The sequence below is a fragment of the Taeniopygia guttata genome, chromosome 3 (genome assembly GCF_048771995.1).
Source record: "Taeniopygia guttata chromosome 3, bTaeGut7.mat, whole genome shotgun sequence".
Lineage (NCBI taxonomy): Eukaryota > Metazoa > Chordata > Aves > Passeriformes > Estrildidae > Taeniopygia > Taeniopygia guttata.
The window spans coordinates 85,266,030-85,287,805 of NC_133027.1; the positions used below are offsets into that span (position 1 = coordinate 85,266,030).

General features: G+C 51.7%; 1 protein-coding gene across 1 annotated transcript; it reads right to left on the minus strand.

The window, feature by feature from the left end:
- Positions 1 to 102: 102 nt before the first annotated feature.
- Positions 103 to 13,306, minus strand: NFKBIE (NFKB inhibitor epsilon). The gene is made up of 6 exons (XM_030268613.4): positions 12,803 to 13,306; positions 2,463 to 2,565; positions 1,708 to 1,939; positions 1,447 to 1,535; positions 921 to 1,169; positions 103 to 600 (listed from the first exon to the last, which is right to left on the minus strand). The coding sequence occupies exons 1-6, from the start codon at positions 13,141 to 13,143 to the stop codon at positions 535 to 537; spliced, it is 1,080 nt and encodes a 359-aa protein (XP_030124473.4). The 5' UTR covers positions 13,144 to 13,306; the 3' UTR covers positions 103 to 534.
- Between the last annotated feature and the right edge of the window lie 8,470 nt (positions 13,307 to 21,776).

Genomic DNA, 21,776 nt, shown 5'->3' on the forward strand with positions numbered 1-21,776 from the left:
GGGGAAACCCCTGTAGCCCTCACATCCCCAAGCCCCCGCAGTGATGCACAGCCTCCTGACACTGTGGGGTGTGGGGTGGGTTAGATCACATGAGACCTCTGGTGCCCATAGCAACAACAAACATTTATTAGAGTAAGTGTTGACTCTCCTCACCCCACACTTATTCTGAGGGGTGCCAGACAATGCTCTGTCCAGCCTACAATGTGAAAATGAGTCCTCTCCTACTCCTTCCCTGCGTATGCTGGAGATCCCCACAAGTCAGAGTCATGGCAGGGAGGGGAAATTCAGTCCTGCTGCAATACACAGATTCTAAAAGAAAAGCCTCCCCTGTGTAGTGCTCATAACGCCACCTTCTTCCATCTGGGAAGGCAGCCTGAGGCAAACAAAACTTTTCCAAAAAGGGGAGGGGCAGTGGGATAAGTCTCCCAAAGTGTCTCTGTTCTCACTGAACTGCAGGCAGGCAACATCCAGTGGGCAGCAGGGCAGCAGCACCGAGGAAGGAGGCAGCCCAATGGGCCAAAGGAGTCCATCTGCTCATTCAGAGCACACAACAGGCTTCCCTGAGATCTTCAGGTCATCGAAGGGCAGCAAGGCAAGGAGCTGCAAAGATCAAGGGTATAGACACGTAAGCAACCAGGGTTGTGTCTCCACCAGGCCGGGGTAGGGGCCCAAATCTTCCCCCTACCCAGTCCTCCAACCTCCCACATCCCCAGGGAAGTACCAAGAAGCCCTATTTAGGCTATTCCTAGGGCTCAAGGCAAAAGGCAGTTATCCCACACATCACAGAGCCAATGCTTACAATATATAGGGAAGGATAGGAACACCTAGAAACTCCTACTAGGAGGGTCCCTCTAATCATCCAACTCCTGAACTTCCTGACATAGTTGCAGAGCCACAGGCTTCCCCCCATAGAGACTCACATCATCGTTGCCATCAGCCAGGTCCTGAGCTGTCTCATTCTCCATGTTCCTCAGCAGGGTGTCAGCCCCAGAGTGTGAGAGGATGGCAGCGATGGCAGCATCCTTGCGGCCCACAGCCAGGTGGAGCGGAGTGCACCCGTTGTACATCTGGGCATCCACGTACGCCCCATTGCGCAGCAGGAACTGGACAGCCCTACAGTTGTGGCACTCCACAGCCAGGTGCAATGGGGTCTTCCCGCTCGTACCCTCCTGCAACCCACAGATCACAAGGGTGTGGGTGGGGGGCCCCCTCAGCTGGGCCCTGCAGCACCCACCTACACCCCTTTGACTGGGTGCAGAGGGCAGTCCCCACCCTGATTTCTGTCACAGCACCCAACAACCTCTCAAGGATCTTTACACTCTGCTCCCTCAACATTCAGTGCTCCCAAGGCCCACAGCAGTGCCTGCCCCAGGGCTGAAGGGAGTGCCAAAAGGAAAGACCCACCGTCCCAGCCTTTACAAAACATCACGCCATGCCCAGTCTTACCCGAACATCAATGTTGGCGCCACTCTCCAGCAGCAGAGACATCATTGGGATGTTCCCTTTCAAGGTACTGATGTGCAGACAGGCCAAGCCTGTGATGAGGAGGCAGAAGAGAGAGCCACTGTCAGCCCAGACCACCCTGCGGCACACCAATCCCATCCGCATTCCCATTCTGCTGTGCTCCTGGATCCCCGCATACACATCTCATGGTCTTTGCCCTAATCTGGTCACCAGCTCTGCCACTGCACTGTCCCCATGTCTCACCTTGCCAGTTCTGGAGCTGCAGGTCCTGGTGGTACCCACGGGGCTGAGTTGTGCCATCTGGTGTGGCTGGGCCCTTCAGCAGCTGCTGGGCACACTGCAGGTACTGCTGCTCACAGGCCAAGTGCAGCGGGGTGTTGCCGTTACGGTCCTGCAGCCCAGGGTTCACTCCCTTGTGGATCAGTGCCTGGATCACGCTGGGCTGCTCCAGGTACACAGCAAGGTGGAGCGGGGTCTGGAGAGAAATTAGGAGAGGGGAAGATGCCTCGTAGGACACCAGGTATGATGAGCCCCACCAGTCTCCAGGAGCTAGCCTGGCAGCAAGAGCTGACCGCCACGCAGGACACCCCCATCCCTGTTGTGACGTTACATGTGGTTAACACTGGTGTGGTCACATGGCTTGCTGTTCCCCTGCACCTCAGCTCATGGATCACCCACGGAGACATCTCACTCTCCCAAGTTATCTACCCTGCCACATTCAAGCCATGCCTCTTCCATGGCTGTCTGCAATATCCTGAGGCCTTGCAAAGAAGCTCTTCACCCCACAGTGCTGGGAGCTGTCACACTTCTCTCTCAGGGTATCTCTACCTGTCTTATTCCCCTCCCTGCAAAGAGACTACACACACAGGACCTTCACCATGCTCTGGGGGAAGCAGGTGTGGGGTTCTGGGGAAGGGGCAGATGGATTGAGCAGCTATCCAGGGAACAGCCTATGGCATTTCTCTTTCTCCCATCTTCTGCCTATCACAACAACATACCTGGAAAAGATCATTTTGGATCTCCAGCACTTCCCTGGGCAGCTGAGCGATGCAGCAGAGTGCTACAGCTGGGACACAGTGGATAATAGCCAGATGAACCAACCTACAATGGGTTAATGGTGACAGGAGAGAAAAGAAAGAAAAATAAGCCATGCCCAGGAGCAGAGTTCCTTCCCTGCTGCATGAAGGAGCAGGGAAGAAGAATCTCCCTGCTTCCTCCATCTCCTTCCCTCCAGTTTAGAGGTCCTCCATCCTGCCCTTTCCCTTGGGAAGCTCAGCAGAGGGCCAAGGCAGGAACATGGTCTCAGGCTCCACAGGGCAGTCCTTCACTCTGATCCTCACAGGGAACAGATCCTCCTGTCCCTGCTAAGCAACACAGGGTCCTCCCTCACACCTCACAGATGTGTAGGGTTTCAATGTGGCACTGCCCAAAGCCAGGTCTCCAATTGGTGTAGATCCAAAGAGCCTGGATGTCTTTCCCAGAGTTCAGGAGCGGGGTTTGGTGGCTATGGAGAGAGGTCTGGGCTCTGGCAGCTACCTGGGGAATTCCAGTTCCTTACTGCCAGCTGCACACTGTACTTCTGCTGTCCCCTCCACAAAGGCAAACAGTCAAAGCTGGGCAGCAGCCCAGGGCTGGTCCAAGATCACCTGCATGGCACAGTCCCTATGCCAGCTGATCTGCCAGTCCCACACCGATTTCCTCTTCTCTTCCCCACATCCTTCCCTTCTAGCACTGTCATGGCAGGGCTGGCACACAGCCCAGAAGCACAAAGGACACCTGAGATGCATCTGTCAGAACTTGGTGGCAAGCAGGGAGCTCTGGTCCTCAGGACTGTGGTCCCCATCGCCATGGGGTGGCCAGGCACCCGAGTCCCCCACCCCAAAGACTGGTCTTATTTCCAGGCCCCTGCACAGTCAGAAGAGAAGCGAGAGCACAACAGAGGCAGTGCTGAGAGGGAATTTCCAGTCCCCTCTGCCAACCTCCTGTCTCCCACGCCCCTGCACTGAAGGGCCCATCCTCCCACCACAGGGCAGCCCCCGCAGGCCAAACCTGGCTACCATGGTCAGAAGGCAGCATCTCCTACTCTGCACAGCAGGGCAGACATGAGCTCAGCCCCCTGACCCCTCACCACTGCACCAGAGGCCCTGGGTGGCCTCTGTCTCTGAAAGGAACCAGCTCCAAACTGAAGGCTGGGCTCTGCCATCCATGCTACTTTGATGGAGACTGACAGGGTGAAGAGATGGAGGGTGAGAGCTGTGCCAGCCCTGGCAAGACACTCTACTCCCCAGACAGCCCAGCTTTGGGATGCCACCAGCAATGTGGGGCATAGAGAGCATCCCTCCACAGGCAGGAGAACAACACCTGGCCCTAAAGCATTGCAGACAAGAAGTGAGATCGGGATTGTCTTTTTGCCAGTTGCACTGGGACATAAATTTGCTGAGAAGTTCAGAGACCAGTCCCCAAGAATGTCTTTTATTGACCTCCTCCCAAGTCCTACTTGAAGATCAAGACAGCATCTGGGACCCCAGGCATCTTCAGTTGAAACCTGATTATGAAGGCAAAACAGGGCCAGTTCCTCTCCACCCTGCTGCCAGGGACAGGCTGTGCCCAACAGGAGAGGCTTTGTCCCCTGGGAAGCCCCAGGTTATGTTGCAGCAGGGAATTCCCCACTGGAAGGGGGAGGCCACCCACACTTGCTTCCCTCTGCACAGCCATGGGGTGTCCCCTCACTGCCAGCACTCCCAGGGCAGGGGAGGGGGCTGCAGGGGCCATGCAGACCCATGGGCAGGGTCTGGCCACCTTCCATGGACCATGAGGCAGAGGCACAGCCAAGGGGCCCAGCCCAGGAGCAGGGCAACCAGCTGTAAGGACAGCCCTCCCCTCATCAGGCTTTTAGTAACCCTAGCTTAGGTATGATCTCAGTAGGGAGGTTCCCTGCTGGGTTTTGCACCAATCCCTCGGGCAGCACCTCAGCTGAGGTGTCCTTTGCACACTTGCAGGGACAGCCCCTGTTTCTCCAAACCTGCTCCCAGGCACCAAGTGAGGGAAGAGGCTGCAGGATCTGACTTTTTCAGATACAACAGAGTTAAGACTGCTCAAATAAGGGACTTTCCACGGCAATTCAGCATGAACTTTAAACCGCTGGTGCTTTCGCTTTCCAGAGCCACGCTGGGCTCCCAGGGGAGAGAGCAGTGCTCATGGTTATGTCCCACAGCAGACAGCCCTCGTGCCCCAGGAATCCCCCGGACCCCTCTGTCACTACCCACACCACACGGCACTATCATGTAGGGACGAGTAGGGCAGTCACCTGGGGGAGATGGAAACCCCCGAGCAGCCCGGCTGCCTTTGCAGCTCAACAAGGCAGCAAAGCCGCTCGGGGCTGGGCTGACACTGAGCTAGTTTGGGCACCCATGATGCACAGGCAATGGGGATGGCCATTCACCTGGAAAGCTCTGGCTTTCTCCTCTCTGCTGGGATATGCCTGCTTTGAAGGATTGCTTTCCACCCTCCCCCTTCTTTCTCCACCTGGCTGCAGCCTCCTCCTAGGCTTTCATTTCTGCATCCATTCCCGCCTTTCCTCATTATCAGCCCTCAACTTCCTGAAATGGCTGCAAGAACCTGAGCTACTTGGGGGAATCATCACACGGCCAGTGGGTTGGGAGGAGCCCACAATGAGCACTGAGGCATTCTGTGCCACTGCAGTGCTGCCAGCCAGGAACTGGGATTGTCTCCTAACTCAGGAAACCTCTTACACCCAGGAGACCTGAGGTGCAGGAGTTGTGCCAATCTTCACTTTTTTCCACCGAGGCTACAAGCACACCACTCTCTGTGTCACAACAGTTGCACGGCCCAGCTGCTGATGGGCTGCTGCATGCTGACACGTCGTGTGCCAGAGCTAGGGCATGGTGATGGAGAGACACCCGCTCGCTGCCAGAACCTCTCCTTGCTCAGCCACAGCAGTGTGCCCTTGCCAGAACAAGCCCTCTGCCCTGCCATACTCAGATCCTTGCCCATCCTGGGCTGCCTGCACATCTCTCCTCTGCTTTCCTCCACTTGCCTGCTCCCTCCCTCCCCATCCTCTTGCCTGCAGTGCTTCTGGCTGCAGCCACAGGGGTGGAACTGTCAGAAAGGGCAACAGGGAGTTTTGAAAAGGGCACGGGATGGAGGAGCTGTGAGCAAGGGAAACACAGCAGGAGTACAGACTGCTGGGTTCATTCTCAGCTTTTCCACTTGCTCACCAGCTGTCCCAGCATAAGGGGACGCAACACTCTGAATCACAAAGGCATAGGACACACCTGGCACAAAGTGTTCCACCCATCATCAGAGAGATAAAAACCCTGGAGCAGAGAGATTGGGGCTATCCCTGGGGATATCTCAGGGAATGAACATGCCATGCCCAAAGTGGTCCTAGCTTAGGCACAGGAGAGCATCCATTTCCACAGTGCTGTTCATCTCCAACTTCTGAGTGACCTTAAGTGTCCAGTAGGAAAAGTTCCCACACATGAGGACTGGAGGCATGAGAACAGAGTAAGGGGTGACACCGAGCTCTGACACACAAGCAGAACTGATGAAGTCTCACCAGTTCTCTGGCTATCCTTTTCCATCTCTTTAGAAAAGGAACTGACCATGCAGATTCCCCCATCTGTAGAGCAAGACACCTTGTCCACAAAACAGCCTCTCCCTTAACCATATCACCCCAGAAGCACCTTAAATCAGGGTATCCAGCATTCAACTGAATTTGCTTCGACAAGTTTTTTTCCTCTCTAGATAAGGTCTCTGCCTGCAGCAGGACCAGCTCATTCCCAGCTCCTTGCTTTGGCTGAGTGGAGCAGTAATCATGCAAGCAATTTACACAAGAGAAACCTGTTCAGGGGAGGAAATGGCCCCAGCAGCAGTAGAAAAGACAGCGAGGGAAGAGGAAAACAGCAGGGGAATTCCACACTTACCCTGCTCTCCTGTTCCAGCCCTGTAACCTGCACTGCTAACCGCTTCCTCAGCCACCAGCATGAACCTCTGCCAGCCGGCTTAGCAAGCACAGCTTATCCTGCTCTGTAGTCCTGAAACAGCCCAGCCTGGCTCCCCTCCTTCCTCCCCACATACCAATGCAATGCTGCCCAGCTCCATAAAGCTGTTCCAGCTGCCCTATGGCAGCTCCAAGAGAACAGCTGCCTTATCCCATGTTCTGTGTTCCTGCCCTGTAGGTTTCATCACCCTTTGTCTGGGAAGGGCACAGCTTGAATTTGAGTGGAGAGGGGAGTTGGGATGGGACTGGAGGGAGGCTGCAGCTAGAGGGATGCAAAGCCCTTTCAGCCACGTTGGGTTCAGCATTCCTAATCTCCAGTCTGGGCAGCAGCTGCTTCCCAGCCTGCTGCTCCTGGGGCCACAGTGAGGGGTGGGAACCGACAGGTGAGCAGAGGAGACAGTCTCACCTTTCTTGGGGTGCTCTGCAGAGGATCTGGTCTGAGTTCCTGAGAATGAGGGCAGCTGGAGGCTGACTGGCAGGAGAGGCAGAAGGGCTCTGGACGCCTCACTTTTAAGTGAGTTGGGGATGAGAAGGTACCCTGACCTCCCAGACTCTAGATTCTGCACCCACATATTTGAGAATTTTGCTCCATTTCTGAGCAGATGGCAGCTCTGGGATTGCAGAAGCACTAAACATCAGATACATGTGGGCTGTTCCCTGCAAAACAAGGGGCCTGTTTGCTACTATCTAGGCACAGATGGGCCAAACCAGAAAACAGGTCAGCCCACCCAAGCAGGGGCCAGTCACCATCAGAGAAGCACGATGAACAATTTCAGTAAAAGCAGTAAACATCCCAAAAAGTCCACTGACTGTGGACAGTCCATTTCAAACAGATCAAACTCACAACTGACTCCTTGAGAGGCAAATACATTCTACAGTTTCTGTACAAAAAGAGATATCGTGAGGTCCGAAGAGCCTCTTACCAGAGGAAAACACCTGGACTTTGCCAGAGCCTCTACAACACACCCTAGCAATCATTTACAACCCCACAGATATCCTCACTGTCTCAGGATTTTCTTTTAATGAGGCATGAGCTGTGAGTCTAAGATACCTTAGGGCCCCCCTTCAGCTCTGGATCTGCCCCAGTCAGAGGGGCTTCCCAACTCTGTGACAGAGAGCATCCCACACAGCTCATTGACAGGCACGCAGTAACCACTCTCACAGCTCAGAGCCCACAACCTCTTCCTACACCGTCATGTCTGACTCCTCATTTTTTTCACATTATACTAAAAAAACCCAAACCCAAGCCAATAAAAAATACAGATTTTTGTGTTTAATTATCTGAGCTCAACCCTCACCCAGCAGCAGTCAAGCCCACCTGCAGAGTGCAAGGACCTGAAGCTCTCTGCACCTTGGCTGATCTGTTACAGCCAGGCTTCTGCATCCCAAAACATGGAAATTTCCAGCCATTCTTTCCCTTCCTCTGTGCTGAAGTTCCCTGTGTTTGTCTCTAGCCCTGAGGCAAACCTAGGGAGGCGGAAAGTTTGAAGAAACTTCCTCCAGGCCAGGCTGAAGTCATCCAAACATGGAATAAAACCTCTTGCATGCATGATCTCAGAAGGCTGCCAGGACTTACCCACTTTATGCCAAGGCTATATGTGTGTGACCCCTGCAGCAGCCAGAAACTTCTGCAGCATTCCAAAGCAACTTGTGCAGAGCTGCCTGGCCTTGCTTAGAGGGACATCAAGCTCTCCTGTTTACCAAACTCCTGAGCACACACAGAGCAAGAGCTGAGAGTTCAGGGACAGGGAGCTGGACACAGGAAAATCTCCCTCCTGGCAGACCCAGGTTAGGACTCACTCTCTCTAATGCCCCACAATTGGCAGCGTGCTAGGGAATAACTTGGGATGGACTTGAATCCTGGCAATTAAGCAAGGTTTCTGAAGACCCTCTGGTAAAACCAAGAGCATCCCCACTTCCCATTAACTATGGCCAGCCCACTGCTGGGCAACTGGCAACAGCCCAGCAAAGCAGGGGGACTCCCAGCCTGACCAGCAACCCTGCATCTGACTTCTTTAATCCTTCTCCTAAAACTGAGTCTCTCCAGTCCTCTGCTTCTTTTTCCTTTCTTCCCTTTCTTTTATCTTTGCTGTCACACTCTGAGCATTCCCCCAGATGCACAGGGGTTCAGCAACACCCTTGTCCAGCAGGGGAAAGCAGCCAAACTGGAGTAGACAACCTGAATGGGGACAACCTCTCTTCCCCTGCTCAGGGAAGATCTCCAGCCCAAGACCACATGACTGGAGAGGGTTACGATTAGCACATGCCAATGAATGGTTAGAAGTGGCTCTTGGCCCCTTGAAGATGAGCCTCATGCTCAGCAACAACCTGTGCAGGCAAGAGAGGCCCCTTCACTACCATCATGTGAAGAGTTCAGAACATCAGCTCCCATGGGGCCCTGATTTTACTCGATTAGCTGTCCCCAAGCCCTTGTTAAGGCATTTCAGCCTACGAGTCACTGGCACGTGATTTCTTATCAGCAGATGGGGCACCACTTGTCTCTGGTGGAAGGAGGAAGTCAGGCTTCCTCTGCTCCCCTCCCTCCCTGAAACACACACCCAACCAAAACCACAAAGTCCCATTTTCCATCTGAAGAAGGCCTAGGTCTTCCTTCTGTGATTAAGCTGGGGTGCCTCGACCTTCACCCCTGCAGAGGTGCTGCACTGCTTTGCATACAGAGCCCCATGCAGAAGACAGTCACTCTCCTGCAGAGGTGCAGCCCCCAGCCTCTGCATCACCACGACATCAGGCACAATGGCAGAAAGCGGCATGTGGCCCAAGGACCAGCATGGGTAGGAAGGAAAACATGCTTTTCAGTTTAACATAGACTATACAGTCCTAGAGAGAGGAAACTCTGCTTAACGTCACACACTCATGAACCAACTCTGCCACTCCAGAGTCGGCAGAGGCTGACATCAGCCCAAGGAAATGGAGAGGTTTTCTCTTGTGCTGGGACAAAACCAGGTGATCCCTTCACACCCCATTTCGCCTCAAAGGAGCTGGTCCCACACTCATCCTTTTCCCAGGATGGTGGAACTGTGCATCTGCCAGGGGAAGGTGGGAAGGATGGGGTTTCCTCAATGAATCCTCACAAAGGTTGAGGTGGTCTGGAGGCTGGGGCACAACAATAAATCTGCCTGCAGCCTGCTCAGTGGCAGCCAGGTCCACAGCTGGAAAGCCCCTCTCTTCACTTCCACACAGAGCAGTCCCATCAGGACCCAAATCAGCAGAAAAGGCGTTAGTTTACATGGAAGAGACAGATATTTGGAGTTTTAGGTCACAAGGAAAATATGGATTCTTGGAGGAGACCATTTGAACTTGAGTGCACAGGGTTTGTTCTCTACCTGTCGACACAAAAAGCAGGATACAGATCACTGCCCAAAGTGCACGCACCATCTTCCGCTTGCCACACCACTCCTCATGCTTGATTTCTCCTGCCCTCACAGCTGAGCCACACTCTCCTGGGGACTAATGTGCCTTATTTCTGTGGCTCTGACTTCCCTGAGGTAGAGGGGCTGCCAGTGGCACTTGGGAGCCATGCAGAGGATGACATTTGGGCAAATAATTATTGGAAGACAGCACCCACACATTTCACTGGCTATTATACCCCCATCCTTCCTGTTAGCCAACTTCCTTCCTGCCAAAGAGACTCCTTCTAACTTTGGGCACAGGGAGAGACAGTTTTAGACCCATTGCTTCATCCTGCCTTGCTCTGATGCTCATCTCCTTCGGAGGCAGGCAGGGAAGAATCCAAGGAGGATCCTGCTGACACTTCAACTGCCCAAGCACGTGCTCTTCCTCCACCTCTGCCTCCACCTCCTGTTTTTACCCCTCAAGTGCCAGGCTGACAAACACAGACATACCTTGAGATGGCACAGGTGGGTGAGCCTGAGTCAGCTATGGACAGTGAAGATTTCTGTCAGATGTAGAGCCTTTTGCCAGTTCCCTTTGTGTAAGCCCAGTGCTCCTCTCAGCTCAGTAGCAGCCAGGGCATCTAGGCAAACAGGAACTACTTAGGCAAAACCCCTGAACTTTTTGCATTTTCAAAATTACAATTACAGGAAAGTGTAGTTGCCCAAGTCTTCTGAAATATAATGATAATGATTTTAATTCTCTGCCTGGAGCTGTTTTGTGGCAGACATTTAAAAAAGGCACACAAGGAAATACATTGCTGACAGAGATGAAAAGAGGAAATGAAGATGGGTTTGTCTGGCCAGATGAAAGGGATGTAGCCTGTGGCCATCTGATCCCTTCTCTCTGGGGACCTTCTGTCACTGGATGAGCAATTGCACCATAGACTTCAGCATTACTATCAGCCCTGACTTGTCTTCACATACAAAACCGGTGGCAGTTCAATGAGTTTCTGGGTGCTCACAGTCCCCATCTGCATCGACCTGAGTGGTGGATGTTCAGCACTTCTAAATATAAATGCCACCTACCTCTGCCGCAGGGTCAGGAGGAGAGAGAAGAATAGCAGAGGCACAAATCCTCAGCCTCACCACTCTAACCACAAGAACAGTTTTTTTGTTTTTTTTTTCCCAGCAGTAGGAGTAGATCCCAGGAAAGCCTGCCTCCATGGTGAGCCCAGAGCTGCACAACCAGCAGACCTATAGCTCCCTCCCTCCGTCTTAACAGATTTCCCGTTCTGAAATGCACTGGGAGTGAGAGAAGACAGAAGAGCAAAAGCAACCTCTGAGAGCCTCTCCTGCCTACAGTAACCAAGGCACCACTGATTAATGTTTTCCTAGTTAATAAGATGTTTGCATTAGGTCTCTCCAAGCAAGTCTGACAGACAAAGGGCTTCAAGCACCAAACAAGACAGCCTCAAGCACTAAAAGCCTCTCCAAGCAGCTGCATATCTATGGGGCTCACTAATAAAACAGTAAGTGAGAAGCCCCGGGCACACCATGACAGACAAACATGGGGGGAAGCATTACTTCCACAGCTCTGATTAAAAGACACCTGGCTCTCTCCACGGGCACCTTGGCTCTGGCATTAGAGCTGGGAAAACTGGCAGAACTCCTCCATTCTGAGGAGCCACAGAACCAGCCTGTAGATAGGACAGGACTAGAAAGCCTGCCTGGGGAGTGTGGGAGGCTGGGTTTAGTGTAACTTTGCTTGCCATGAGACTTCCAGCCAATCCTCAGAACAGATCCCAGAGTCAGCATTAATGAACTAATTAGCAGATGCAGAGATTCCTTCCTAACAGGGAAGTAAACACAGACTGTCTCCCAGCTCATCTTCAGCTTCAATCCAGATGTGCTCTGCCAGGCAAGGACAGAGCTTTCTTGCTGCTCTCACTATCGAAGACATTTACTTGATCATGTCAGTGCCTCTAAGTTTCTCTTCCTCCTGCACCACTTCTCAGCATTAAACTCTAGCCCGGTTTTGGGGCAAAGCTTTGCCCTCAGCTGTGAGAACACTTCACTCACGCTCTGCATGCACACTCATGATGAAAACCTTCCATCGAGGCAACGTACAATAGGAAAAAAATGCTGTGATTACCTGAAGGTAATTACCAGAAGCCAAACCAAATAACTCTATCGTGATGCTTCTGCCTTGAGAGGGCATTATGAATGTGGGAAGCCCTCCTTGTTAAGAGAAACACTTGTCTCTGTCACAGAAGCTCAGGAGGGCAGCCACACATCTGGGTGTGCGTCACAACTCTGCCAAAAGCCATGGCTCTGCGGGCAAGTTGGCAAAGCAAGGTGATTCCCACCTGAGAACAAATAGTTCTTGGGTTTCTCAGTAGAGCAGCGCCTAACACAGCCATCGCAGTCTTGCCCTGCACGGCTAATCTTGTTTCAGGACTTGCTTACGTGCCATCTCACGCAGCCAAGCCTTCCCCATTGTGGAGGAAACGTTGCATTCTCTGGGGAAGAGACAGTGGGAGAGGCCTGAATTGCTCTCCCCTTTCTTCTAGCTGTTAGCAGCCCCACGGCAAGTGGAGGTGGGCTTCCCATGGTGGGTCCGTTCTGTACCATGCAGCCTGGGGTGCCTCTCTTCCTGCTCACTCAGCTGGACCTGGCTCAGATACCTCTCAGGGTGGCTCAGATACCTCAGGCGGGTGAGGGGGGTCATCCACCCAAACCGGAATGCCAAGCATCCACGCACACCAAGGCAAGGCGGGAGGCTCTTAGGACAGGGGCCCGGGAGACCTTAACAACACGGCTGAGCGGATGCTCCTCGGGAGAGGGCTGGAGACCACGGCAAACACAGCCTGGCTTATCTCTCGGCACCGACTCCCCGCCGCTGCAAGGGGAGCAGCCCGGGGCTGGGGGGGCAATCGCTCGCAGCTGCCCGGGGGTCACTCACGTGTCTCCGTCCTCCGAAAGGTAGGTGAGGGCCAGCTGCTGCCGACTGAGCTCCTCGGGCCGTGGCGGCGGCTCCTCGGGGCGGCCCCCCGGAGCCCCCGGCAGCCCGGGCAGAGCCTCGGGCAGGGCGCCGGAGCCATAGCTAGAATCCAGCCGCTCCTCGGCGGCGGCGGCCTCGGCGAGGGTCTCCTCGGGGGCGGCAGGGGGGCTCTCGGGCGCGGCGGGGGTCTCCTTGCCGCCCGGCAGCGAGCGCAGCGACTCGATGCCCGAGTCGCACTGCCCGTCCTCGCCCTCCCAGCCCGCCACTTCCTCGCGGCACTCGCCGCCCGCCGCCCGCGACATGGCTCAGCGCCCGCCGTCCGCCGGCCCCGGCCCGGGTCCCGCTCTCGGCCCCGCCGCCGGGGGGCTCATGGCCGGAAAATCACCGAGCGGCGCCCGGCGCACAATCTAAGGCGCCAGGGCTCCGCCTCCGCCGCCTCCTCCGGCCCCTGCCCACACTGACTCAGCCGCGCCCGGCCCGCCTACCCGGGATTCCCCCGCCCCGCCCCGGCACCACGAAGGGCTGCCTTTCCCCGCCCTCTTTGTCTGGGGAGCGCACCAGCAGGGAGAGGGAGGGAGGAAGCGCGGTGGCCGCGACGCCGTGGGCGGGGGCCGGTATCTGGGGTGCGCAGGGCAGGGAGGCGGCAACGCTGCACTTCCCTAGGCCGGGCAGTCTGTCTGTCTGTCCTGGGCCTGCCTACCACCCCCTGCCCGCTTGGTTTGGGTTCCTTAGATAGCAGGAAAGTCTGCCAGGGGAGGGAGCGGGACCTTGTCCAAGCAGGCGCTGTGTGGGTGAGGATGCTGTTGCGTGTGCGGGTGCTGAGTGAAGCCACAGGCTCCGTGGGAAACAATGTGGTGGATGTCACTTGTAGCAGAGGTGCAAACAAGGCGTTTGCTTTTCCCATATGTATACATTAAACTGTTCCACTCACTAAGACACCTTCTCATCTCTTCTGCCTTTACGGGGAAAGCCAGGAGGTCACTGTAGCTGGCTGCACAAGCCTCTTGGTCCAGCTACTTCTCACCACCTTTCTGTGTCGAAAATAGAAATCCTTTCAAAGCCCCGAGTGGCTACCAGGGCTCACACAAGAAAAGCTAAGATCTAGAGATCAAAGCTGAAAATAGAAGATCGAATGAAGGCCCAGCTCACTGCCTGTGAATGATTGACCAGACTGCATTTCAGTGCTCTCTTCCCAATGCCAGAACTCCTATGGATCTGCATAGATGTCATGTAATTACTTTCCAGTGTCCCAAGCAGTGGGCTTTCCTCAAAAGACAAACTAGATAGCTCTGAACAGAGCTGACGCTTTAAAATCAGTTTCACTTTTTGCTTTTATTGTTCAAGATGACTTTCTGTGTCTGCAGGATGCCCATTCTTCCAGTTCATCTGAGCAAGAGGGGAACAATCTCCTGCAAGGAAGCTTACCTGGGAAGAGCTTGGTGATGGATACTGGATGGACTCACAGGAACCACATGCAAAGCAACAAATAGTTCCCTATCCCAAACTGCAGCTGTTGCTTTGGGTTTGTAGGAAGAAAGGTTTTGGGGTGTGAGGGCAGCAGCAGGGAGACAGATAAGTCTCTTTTGGCATCAATGTTTTCTTCCCATGCTCAGGATCTATTTCAATGTCTCCAGTTGTGTCTCTGGCACTATGTTACTGCAAGATTACAATTACTGAGGAAAAGGAGCTTCTCCGACATATGTCAGCTCCATCCAGTGCGGTATGGGGATCTGGGCCATATATCAATGTCACTCCCTCTCACACCCTGGTGGTGGCTGCATCCCAGCTCCACCTGCAGCTGTTGTTCCTGATCCGCACACAGAATTAATAGAAATTTTACCTTTCAGCTTTCCATACCCAACTACTGCTAGGTTATCCACCAACTGCCTTCCTGAATGCCTTTACCATTTTCTCTGGTAACATACTAGGTGCAGCTCCATCGTGGAATGGTTCCTTGTGCACTTTCCTATGGATAAAGTGGTCAAATCAACACAAACTTGTGTGGTGATACACAAAGATTTAATTTTTCTGTGAACTAGTTTCAGCTTATCTTTTCATCAGGCATTAGTAACGCCTTGATTATATTGCAATGTGCTGTTCCAGTTGGGAAATAGGTGTGGATCCTGATTCCATGACTAGCACATGTCCAGGAACAGTTCAGGCAAAGCACAGAACCTGGAGTAGTAAGCCCTGAACCAGTTCTACCAAAAAGGCAATTCAAGACCCACCACCAGGGACTCTACAGTCCAATCTATCTACACTTCTGGTTAGCAAGTAGCCCCTGGAAGTGGCCTTCCTCTGCTGCTGATGGGAATTTATCTGGAGTTTGTGATCTTGCAGCTTCCTTATGGTGAGCCTTGAACTGTTATAGCTGGCTAGTGCTGTGCCAGGGCTGTGTTGCTGTGGTCTACTGCAGCTGAGTGGGGAGACCAGGCATGCCCCATTGACATCAGCTATGCACCCCCAGGCATCCATGGCCAGCCACTCTCTGCTCTGACCTTTCAACTACACCCACTAACACCCAGCTCAGGCACCATCTCCTGCCACCCCTCGTCTGACTGGGTGTGCTTCTATTAACCTTTCAGACAATTTTACTGGAAAGTCTGAAAGAGGAACTTGGCCGCTTTGCCCCGTTATTTGCCTTCTGTTACTCATTCTGCAAGGCTTGGGCTCCCTTTCATGCTGTCTTCCTAAGAGAGAGCTTTTCTGCCTGGCTGTGCAAGTTTTTGACTTCCATAATTTTCAGAGGCTTTAAATACAGAGAGATATACATATGCATAAATATCTATCTATAATGTATTGAATACAATGGTAGAGGGATTAAAAATAATTAAATATAATATGAGGCAAATCTTGATGTTCTGATTTAGTTTTGAAGATTTTAAAAAACGAAGCTCTTGTTCTTTGGTCTCTCCAGTTCCCTTTAATATGTATCACTTAAAATGGTTTAAACTGCAGGGAAAATCTAAAGAGAAAAGGATCTATTCCCACCAGAGGTCAGTGTCAGCACACGCTGTTCAAGGCACCAGCGCTTTCCCACCATACTGCACTGCGAGGCACATCAGGTAAGAGTATGGGCATGGGGAGGAACCCCTAAGCTACCCAGACTCCTGGGCATTGTCCCTGATAATGTCCTGTCCCCAAGCACAGCCTTCTGACTGACTAAATTAAACGAAGGCCTGGCCTGGCGCCAGCATCTTCTCTGAGCTGTTAACTGGGTAAAATAAGTGAAAAGCAGCTGAGAGAGATGGAGAAAGGAAAATTATACCCACGGAAATTATACCCAGTCTATGTCTGTTCTGAGAAAATATAATGGTCTTTTAATTACCAGCTGAGGTGCTGTTATTTGTAAGCAATATTGGTCACCTGAAATTGTGATAAGCAGTTATTGCCACAATAATTCATACCAGGCAATGTGACTGGTGCTACCTTCCCCCTATGCAGACTGTCCAGTTTCATCCCATATGAGCACTGAGCTGCCCCATTCCCTGGGAATGCAGCCCTTTTCCTTCATCCCCAGAAATCAGAAATGCCGAGTCCATAAGAAAGGTGCCAGATCCCCATTTGAGGAAGCCCCTTCTGCATTCTCCTCACCAGAGATGTTGCTGGGCACCCCAAACAACAACCTGGACAGATGTCTGGAGCTCCAGCTCCAGTTCAGAGAGTTCAGCCTGTGAGCTGGGCATTCAAGGGAAGCAGAAGCCCTGGAAGAGTAATGAAAGTTGCAGGAAAACAACAGACTCTCTGCTCTGACTGTGGTTTCACATATCTGACACCAAATCAGTTCTGTAGTGCACCAAACTGGGTCACTTCACTTTCTGCTCCAATAAAGGAAAGGAGGAACATGACTTTTTGAGATGCTATGCCCAGAAGCAAGGCCAAGCTTTCCAACAGAGCAATTAAAAGCAGGTCCTGCTCAACTACCCATTTTCTGGGGTAGTCAGCCCAGAAAGCACTGGCTGCCCTCTCCTGGTAAGTCTGGCTGAAGTCACAGGGTCACTGAATTGCTCCAGGGATGCTGCTCTGGGCATCTGCTTGCTTTTTCAATATGGGATTATTTCCAGCCAGAATTTTTCTCTTTGTAGTCTGTGTTGGATGCCTCTCATACTTCCATTGTGCACTCCTGGAATGTATGGTAGCCATCGTGCCATTGTGGTGACACAACCTGGAGCAGATCAGGTTTGTCTACATGTAGGTGGTCAGCAAGCTGCCCAGCTAACACCCTTCCTGAGAAGACTCCCATTGTTGCTCAGAGTCCCAGTGAACAGGGAAATTTCTATCTCCTTCTGTTGTTCACAGTGTGTATGATGTATAGGAAATTGGACAAGAGGATTAGTTAATCCCTTGAATGGGGATCACACCTAACTCACTCCACTCTTGGCCACTGCGTTCACTTCCGCAAAAAAAAAGTGATCGGTATAAAGATGCACAAAAAATCCTCAACCTTACAAAGTGAGTGCACAAAACCCCTAGATATTTTAACAAAACTTCATTCTAAATTATATCCCTCGTGTAATTCCAGCCTGGTGGCTGCTGCAGCAATGCTCTCTGCTTGCATCTGGGCAAATGCATGGCTGATAGCCCTTGCTATGTATTTATGTGTGTGTGTGTGTGTGTGTGCTCAGAGCTCTCCCAAGGGAGATGGCAGATGTAATTATGAATGGGGAGGGAGTGGCAGATGGTCTTGGAAAACTGATAATAAAACCATGCTTAAATAGATGGTGAATCTGTGCCCTAGGTGAGAAATCTTGTCACCTGGGGCTCTCTATATAGCTAGTGATGAGACAGACTCACTTCAGAGGGTGGCTCTGATAACCTCTGTCTAGCCACATCTCTAATGAAGAATGCTCCTCCCTCCCCATGGAATAGCTGTGGAAGACAGTGCTCCATTGCTGGGCTGTAATTTATTCATGGCTCTCTAAGTACAGTTCATCTGGCAGAGACTTCCCAAGACAAAACAAAAACCTCAACCCACCCAGGCATGCCTCAGCTCACCTTGCCAGAGAGCACAGGACAGATGCTTCCAGTGCTGCTCCTGGGCTTCAGCATTGCCACACTGGACCTGATGGCTGGTAGAAGGGAGGATGGGTTAACTTTCATTTTTAAGTTGATTCTGCTTGAACTGCTTTCTGCAGCCTTGCACCCCCACTAGCCCAGTCCTTGTCTCCCAGCAGTGCTCTGAGTGGCTAGGTATTACTCATGCAAGCTCGGCTCTGCTTTCAGGAGAGTTAAACCTCCCGGCTGCCAGACTGAATTAGGGCTTGTGTCTCTCCACACTTGCATCAGAGTGAGTTGGGAACTGGCCTGGTGGGGAGCCATACTATTGAAAACATGTGAGGAGCCCAGGCAGGGGCTGGGAGAGAGGTGAGCAGGGTGGAAGGGAGGGGAGGTGAGGGTGAGTGAGCTGTTTGAAATATTCGGGTGCTGAGCAGGACCAGGTGGCCATCCCATTGGACAGAGCAGTTCTGACACCACGAACTAAGTCATGACCAAGTTTGTGTTGCCCAGGTGATGGGGCACACAGAAAGTAGGACTGCAGCCATTCTCCAGGACTTTGGCCACACTGACAGACCTGGCCTATACAATGACCCCTAAGCATGCAGTGAGTTTTAGCCCCCTTCTCTAGAACAGCAACTTCCCTGCCAGCCAGGTCCATGGGGAGAGCTTGTTGGGACAGGGATGCTTCTTCAGGTCAGGGTATGTCAACTCCTACCCCACAGTGTGGGGAAGGCAAACTGCAACAGAAACCCGTTTTCTGCTTTTAGGGAGGTGACTCTTGGGAGCGTAACTAGAGATAGACTAAATTCCCTGAGACATTAGTTTCTGTGGTTTATTCCTTTCTGGGGGTGATGGGCCAAAAATTTAAGTGAGAACAAAGCATTTGGCAGAGGAGGATTTGGCTCAGTTTCCAGGCACTTGAGGCAGTTGCCGCTGCTCTGGAGTTATATTGAACAAAATGTCCTGAGGACTGTCAAACAGCATCTGGGCAGTGCTGAATCCGCTTTTCATTTCTAAGGGGGATGTGAGGGAGGGCCCTGGGTATCCTGTTGTGCTACTGCAGAGAGGAAAATGATTTAACCTGACCCAGAAACCTCTGTGGAGCCTCACAAAAGCTGTGATGATGACAAAATAGACTCTCATGAGGCTGGATGGAAAACAAACCGAACTGTATACAGGCAGCCTGTTGGAAAAGAATGGATCAGAACGGGGATCAAAGACTTTTCAATGACAGCAATTCTATTCAGTGAAATGTGCCCCAGAGCAGCAGCTACAAACCCACCTACTTTGTGAGGTTCAAGATTTTGAGTGTTTGGGGACTGCAGTTGTGATGTGTACCCCTGTTAGCGATGCTAAACAGAAATGAGCTCCCCAGTCACCTGGGGGTTTCCTTCCCACAATAAAAAAAGCACACCTGAATCTCCTCCCAGGAGACATGAAGTCTGAGTGCAGCGGATGAGAACACAACTAATGGCACATATTTCCTTGAGGACAAAGCTTGCAGAGGTAGATGGCACCCAGACAGTCAACAGCAGTGGCAAAGGGATGTTGTTTAGCTGGAGCAAGAGGCGCATTCCTTCACCCACACTCCCCTTGTTGCATTAATAAGGAGTAATTTAATTGGAGTGACACATTCTGGAAGGCTAAGGCAGCCAGTACAAAGTATTCTTGAAATTTCTAAATTGAATAGGCATTAATTTCTGAGCATAGAAAATCCTGCATCCTAACACGAGGGGATTCTCTGCCACGCATCTTCTTAAGAGACAAAAAGCAGCACACCGCTAGGAATCACTGATTGCTTTGGAACAAAAGACTGAGTCTTGATCACACTTGGTCTAATGAAAAAAATAAAGCTAAACAAAATGATATATATATCTATATGATGCTGTAAAATCCATTTTTCTATTTAGGCTACAAATCCCAGCACAAGGATAGGTTATCTATGGCCATCTGGTTTAAAATGCAACCTCCATCAAATTTTTTTTAGAAATTGAAAGCAAATTTGCTTCATGGGTAGGAACTAATAACATATTTAAGCAGGAACTAAAAGGCAATTTTCTGTAACTACTGGAGACAGAAGAGTGAGACCTTTTGTGGTTTGGTGCATTATGGAAAGTGAACGAATCCTGCAAATATGATGTCATGCTTTATGCTTGCTTGGAACAGACATGAATGTCTCTGCAGGGTGGCAGGTACAGGGTTTCTGGAGAACAAACCTATTGGTAAGGGCACCACCTCTACTTCAGTTGCTGGGTCTTAAAAGCCTCCCTCCATTTTGTCACATCAGAAAGGCATCCATCCCAGAAATACCCTGCTCTCCAACATGATTTTCCACTAGAGCATCCTGAAACCTACAGGAAAAACTGGGGGGAAATCTCTCAACTTTTTGTCTCTTGCCCCCAAGAAAAGAAGGATTGAGTGGATCAGGCAGTGTATTGTAATTACAGCTTCTGGGTCCTCCTTCTGATGATGACACAGAACACAAACTTGGGTGCTGTCCGTCCTGCTTTAGTTTCTGAAAGGCCTAAGCATCATATATAGTCTTATTTCTCCCATTCCTGGGAGTCCTTTGTTACACATTATCAGCCATGCCTTTGGGTACCTGCCCAAGGGTTGAAATCTGCTACATGCCTGTTTTCCTCAGGAAGTGACTGAGAACATATACAACTTCAGTTCAGACAAAGCAGGGCACATAACCTCTTTTGTGCCACCTCATCTCAAAAATAGCACAGCTGTTGATGTGCTTGACCGTGTTGTCTCCAAGATATGCTGCCAGGACCGGTATCAAGGATGCCTGACACAAAAAAACTCTACCTCTGGCTCACCAGTAGCCACTGGCTCCACCAGTGGAGGATAAATTGCACTGAGGGTAGCTCCATAAGGGTGGCAGCAGCCTGCTTCCCAAGGGCTGGTCCTAGTGGATAAAAAGCCCAGAATGGGCACATCAAAGGAAGCTCCTTGAGTCTGTGCGTGTGCTGTGAAACTCCTTGTCACAGAATGCATGAAACACCTACAAGTCCAAAATCAAAACAAATTCAAAAGTAAACGGACAAATTCCTTAGAGAAAAAGACACCATGGGCTATTAAATGCAAAGACATAAACTCGTACCACCTTTCCCCCCTATTCACCCTTCTGCTTTGCTCTTTTTGTATGATATTCACATTTTTCAGATAAAACAAGTGCTGTTCCTGGAGGGCAATCCCACAGGCACTTTTTGGTCTAGCTGAGGTCACATTCTATAAAAAGCAGAAATGCATATAGGAATGCAAATTATTTTCAACTGTCTATTAGTGTGCATGGAATAACATGCTGCTACAGGAATTGTGGCAGCTCTGGGCTTGTTTTTCTTTGCCTTGTTCTGCCATGACACACATCCATGTGTGAGTTTTCCTTGGAGACATGGGATCCATCATATGAGGGTGGGTCTGAAACTCTCAAGAGCCAAAGTCTGCCAGGATGACTGGGCAGGGGGTGTCTGAGCGGTAGGCAGCGAAATTCCAAGCAGGCTGCTCCTGTTTGCTGCTGTTCCCATGGAAACAGGGGAAAGGCAAGAGGAAACACATCCCCAGCCTCTTTTGAAGATGAGCTCCTTTAGCAGCACCCCCAGCCATCACATCTATTCCCATAAGAAGCAGGGGTTGGCAATTCCCCTTGGATGCATCTCCTTGAGTGAGACCATCACGCCTACACGCTGTTCCTTCCTCGTCCCAGGCAACAGTGGACAAGGGCATGCCAATCATCCCATAGCCAAGGCTGAGCCTCAGAGCTCAGAAAAAGAGAACTTTCCAGCAAATTCTGTAGCTTATGCTTCTCCCCAGCACAGATCTGGGGAAGCACCTACAGAGACACCTGATTTCCTGACTATCAGGGAAGCTGGGCTGTACCTGCAATATCCAGACCTCGACAAGTACAGACCCTTCCCAGACTCTATGTGTG

Bases quoted from the DNA above. Each gene is read 5' to 3' on its own strand.
- NFKBIE (XM_030268613.4), bottom strand. From the start codon at position 13,143: ATGTCGCGGGCGGCGGGCGGCGAGTGCCGCGAGGAAGTGGCGGGCTGG. The intron at 2,566-12,802 runs GTGAGTGACCCC...AACCCATTGTAG, and splicing joins CTTTCGGAGGACGGAGACAC to GTTGGTTCATCTGGCTATTA. The intron at 1,170-1,446 runs GTAAGACTGGGC...TGTGGGTTGCAG, and splicing joins GCGCCAACATTGATGTTCGG to GAGGGTACGAGCGGGAAGAC.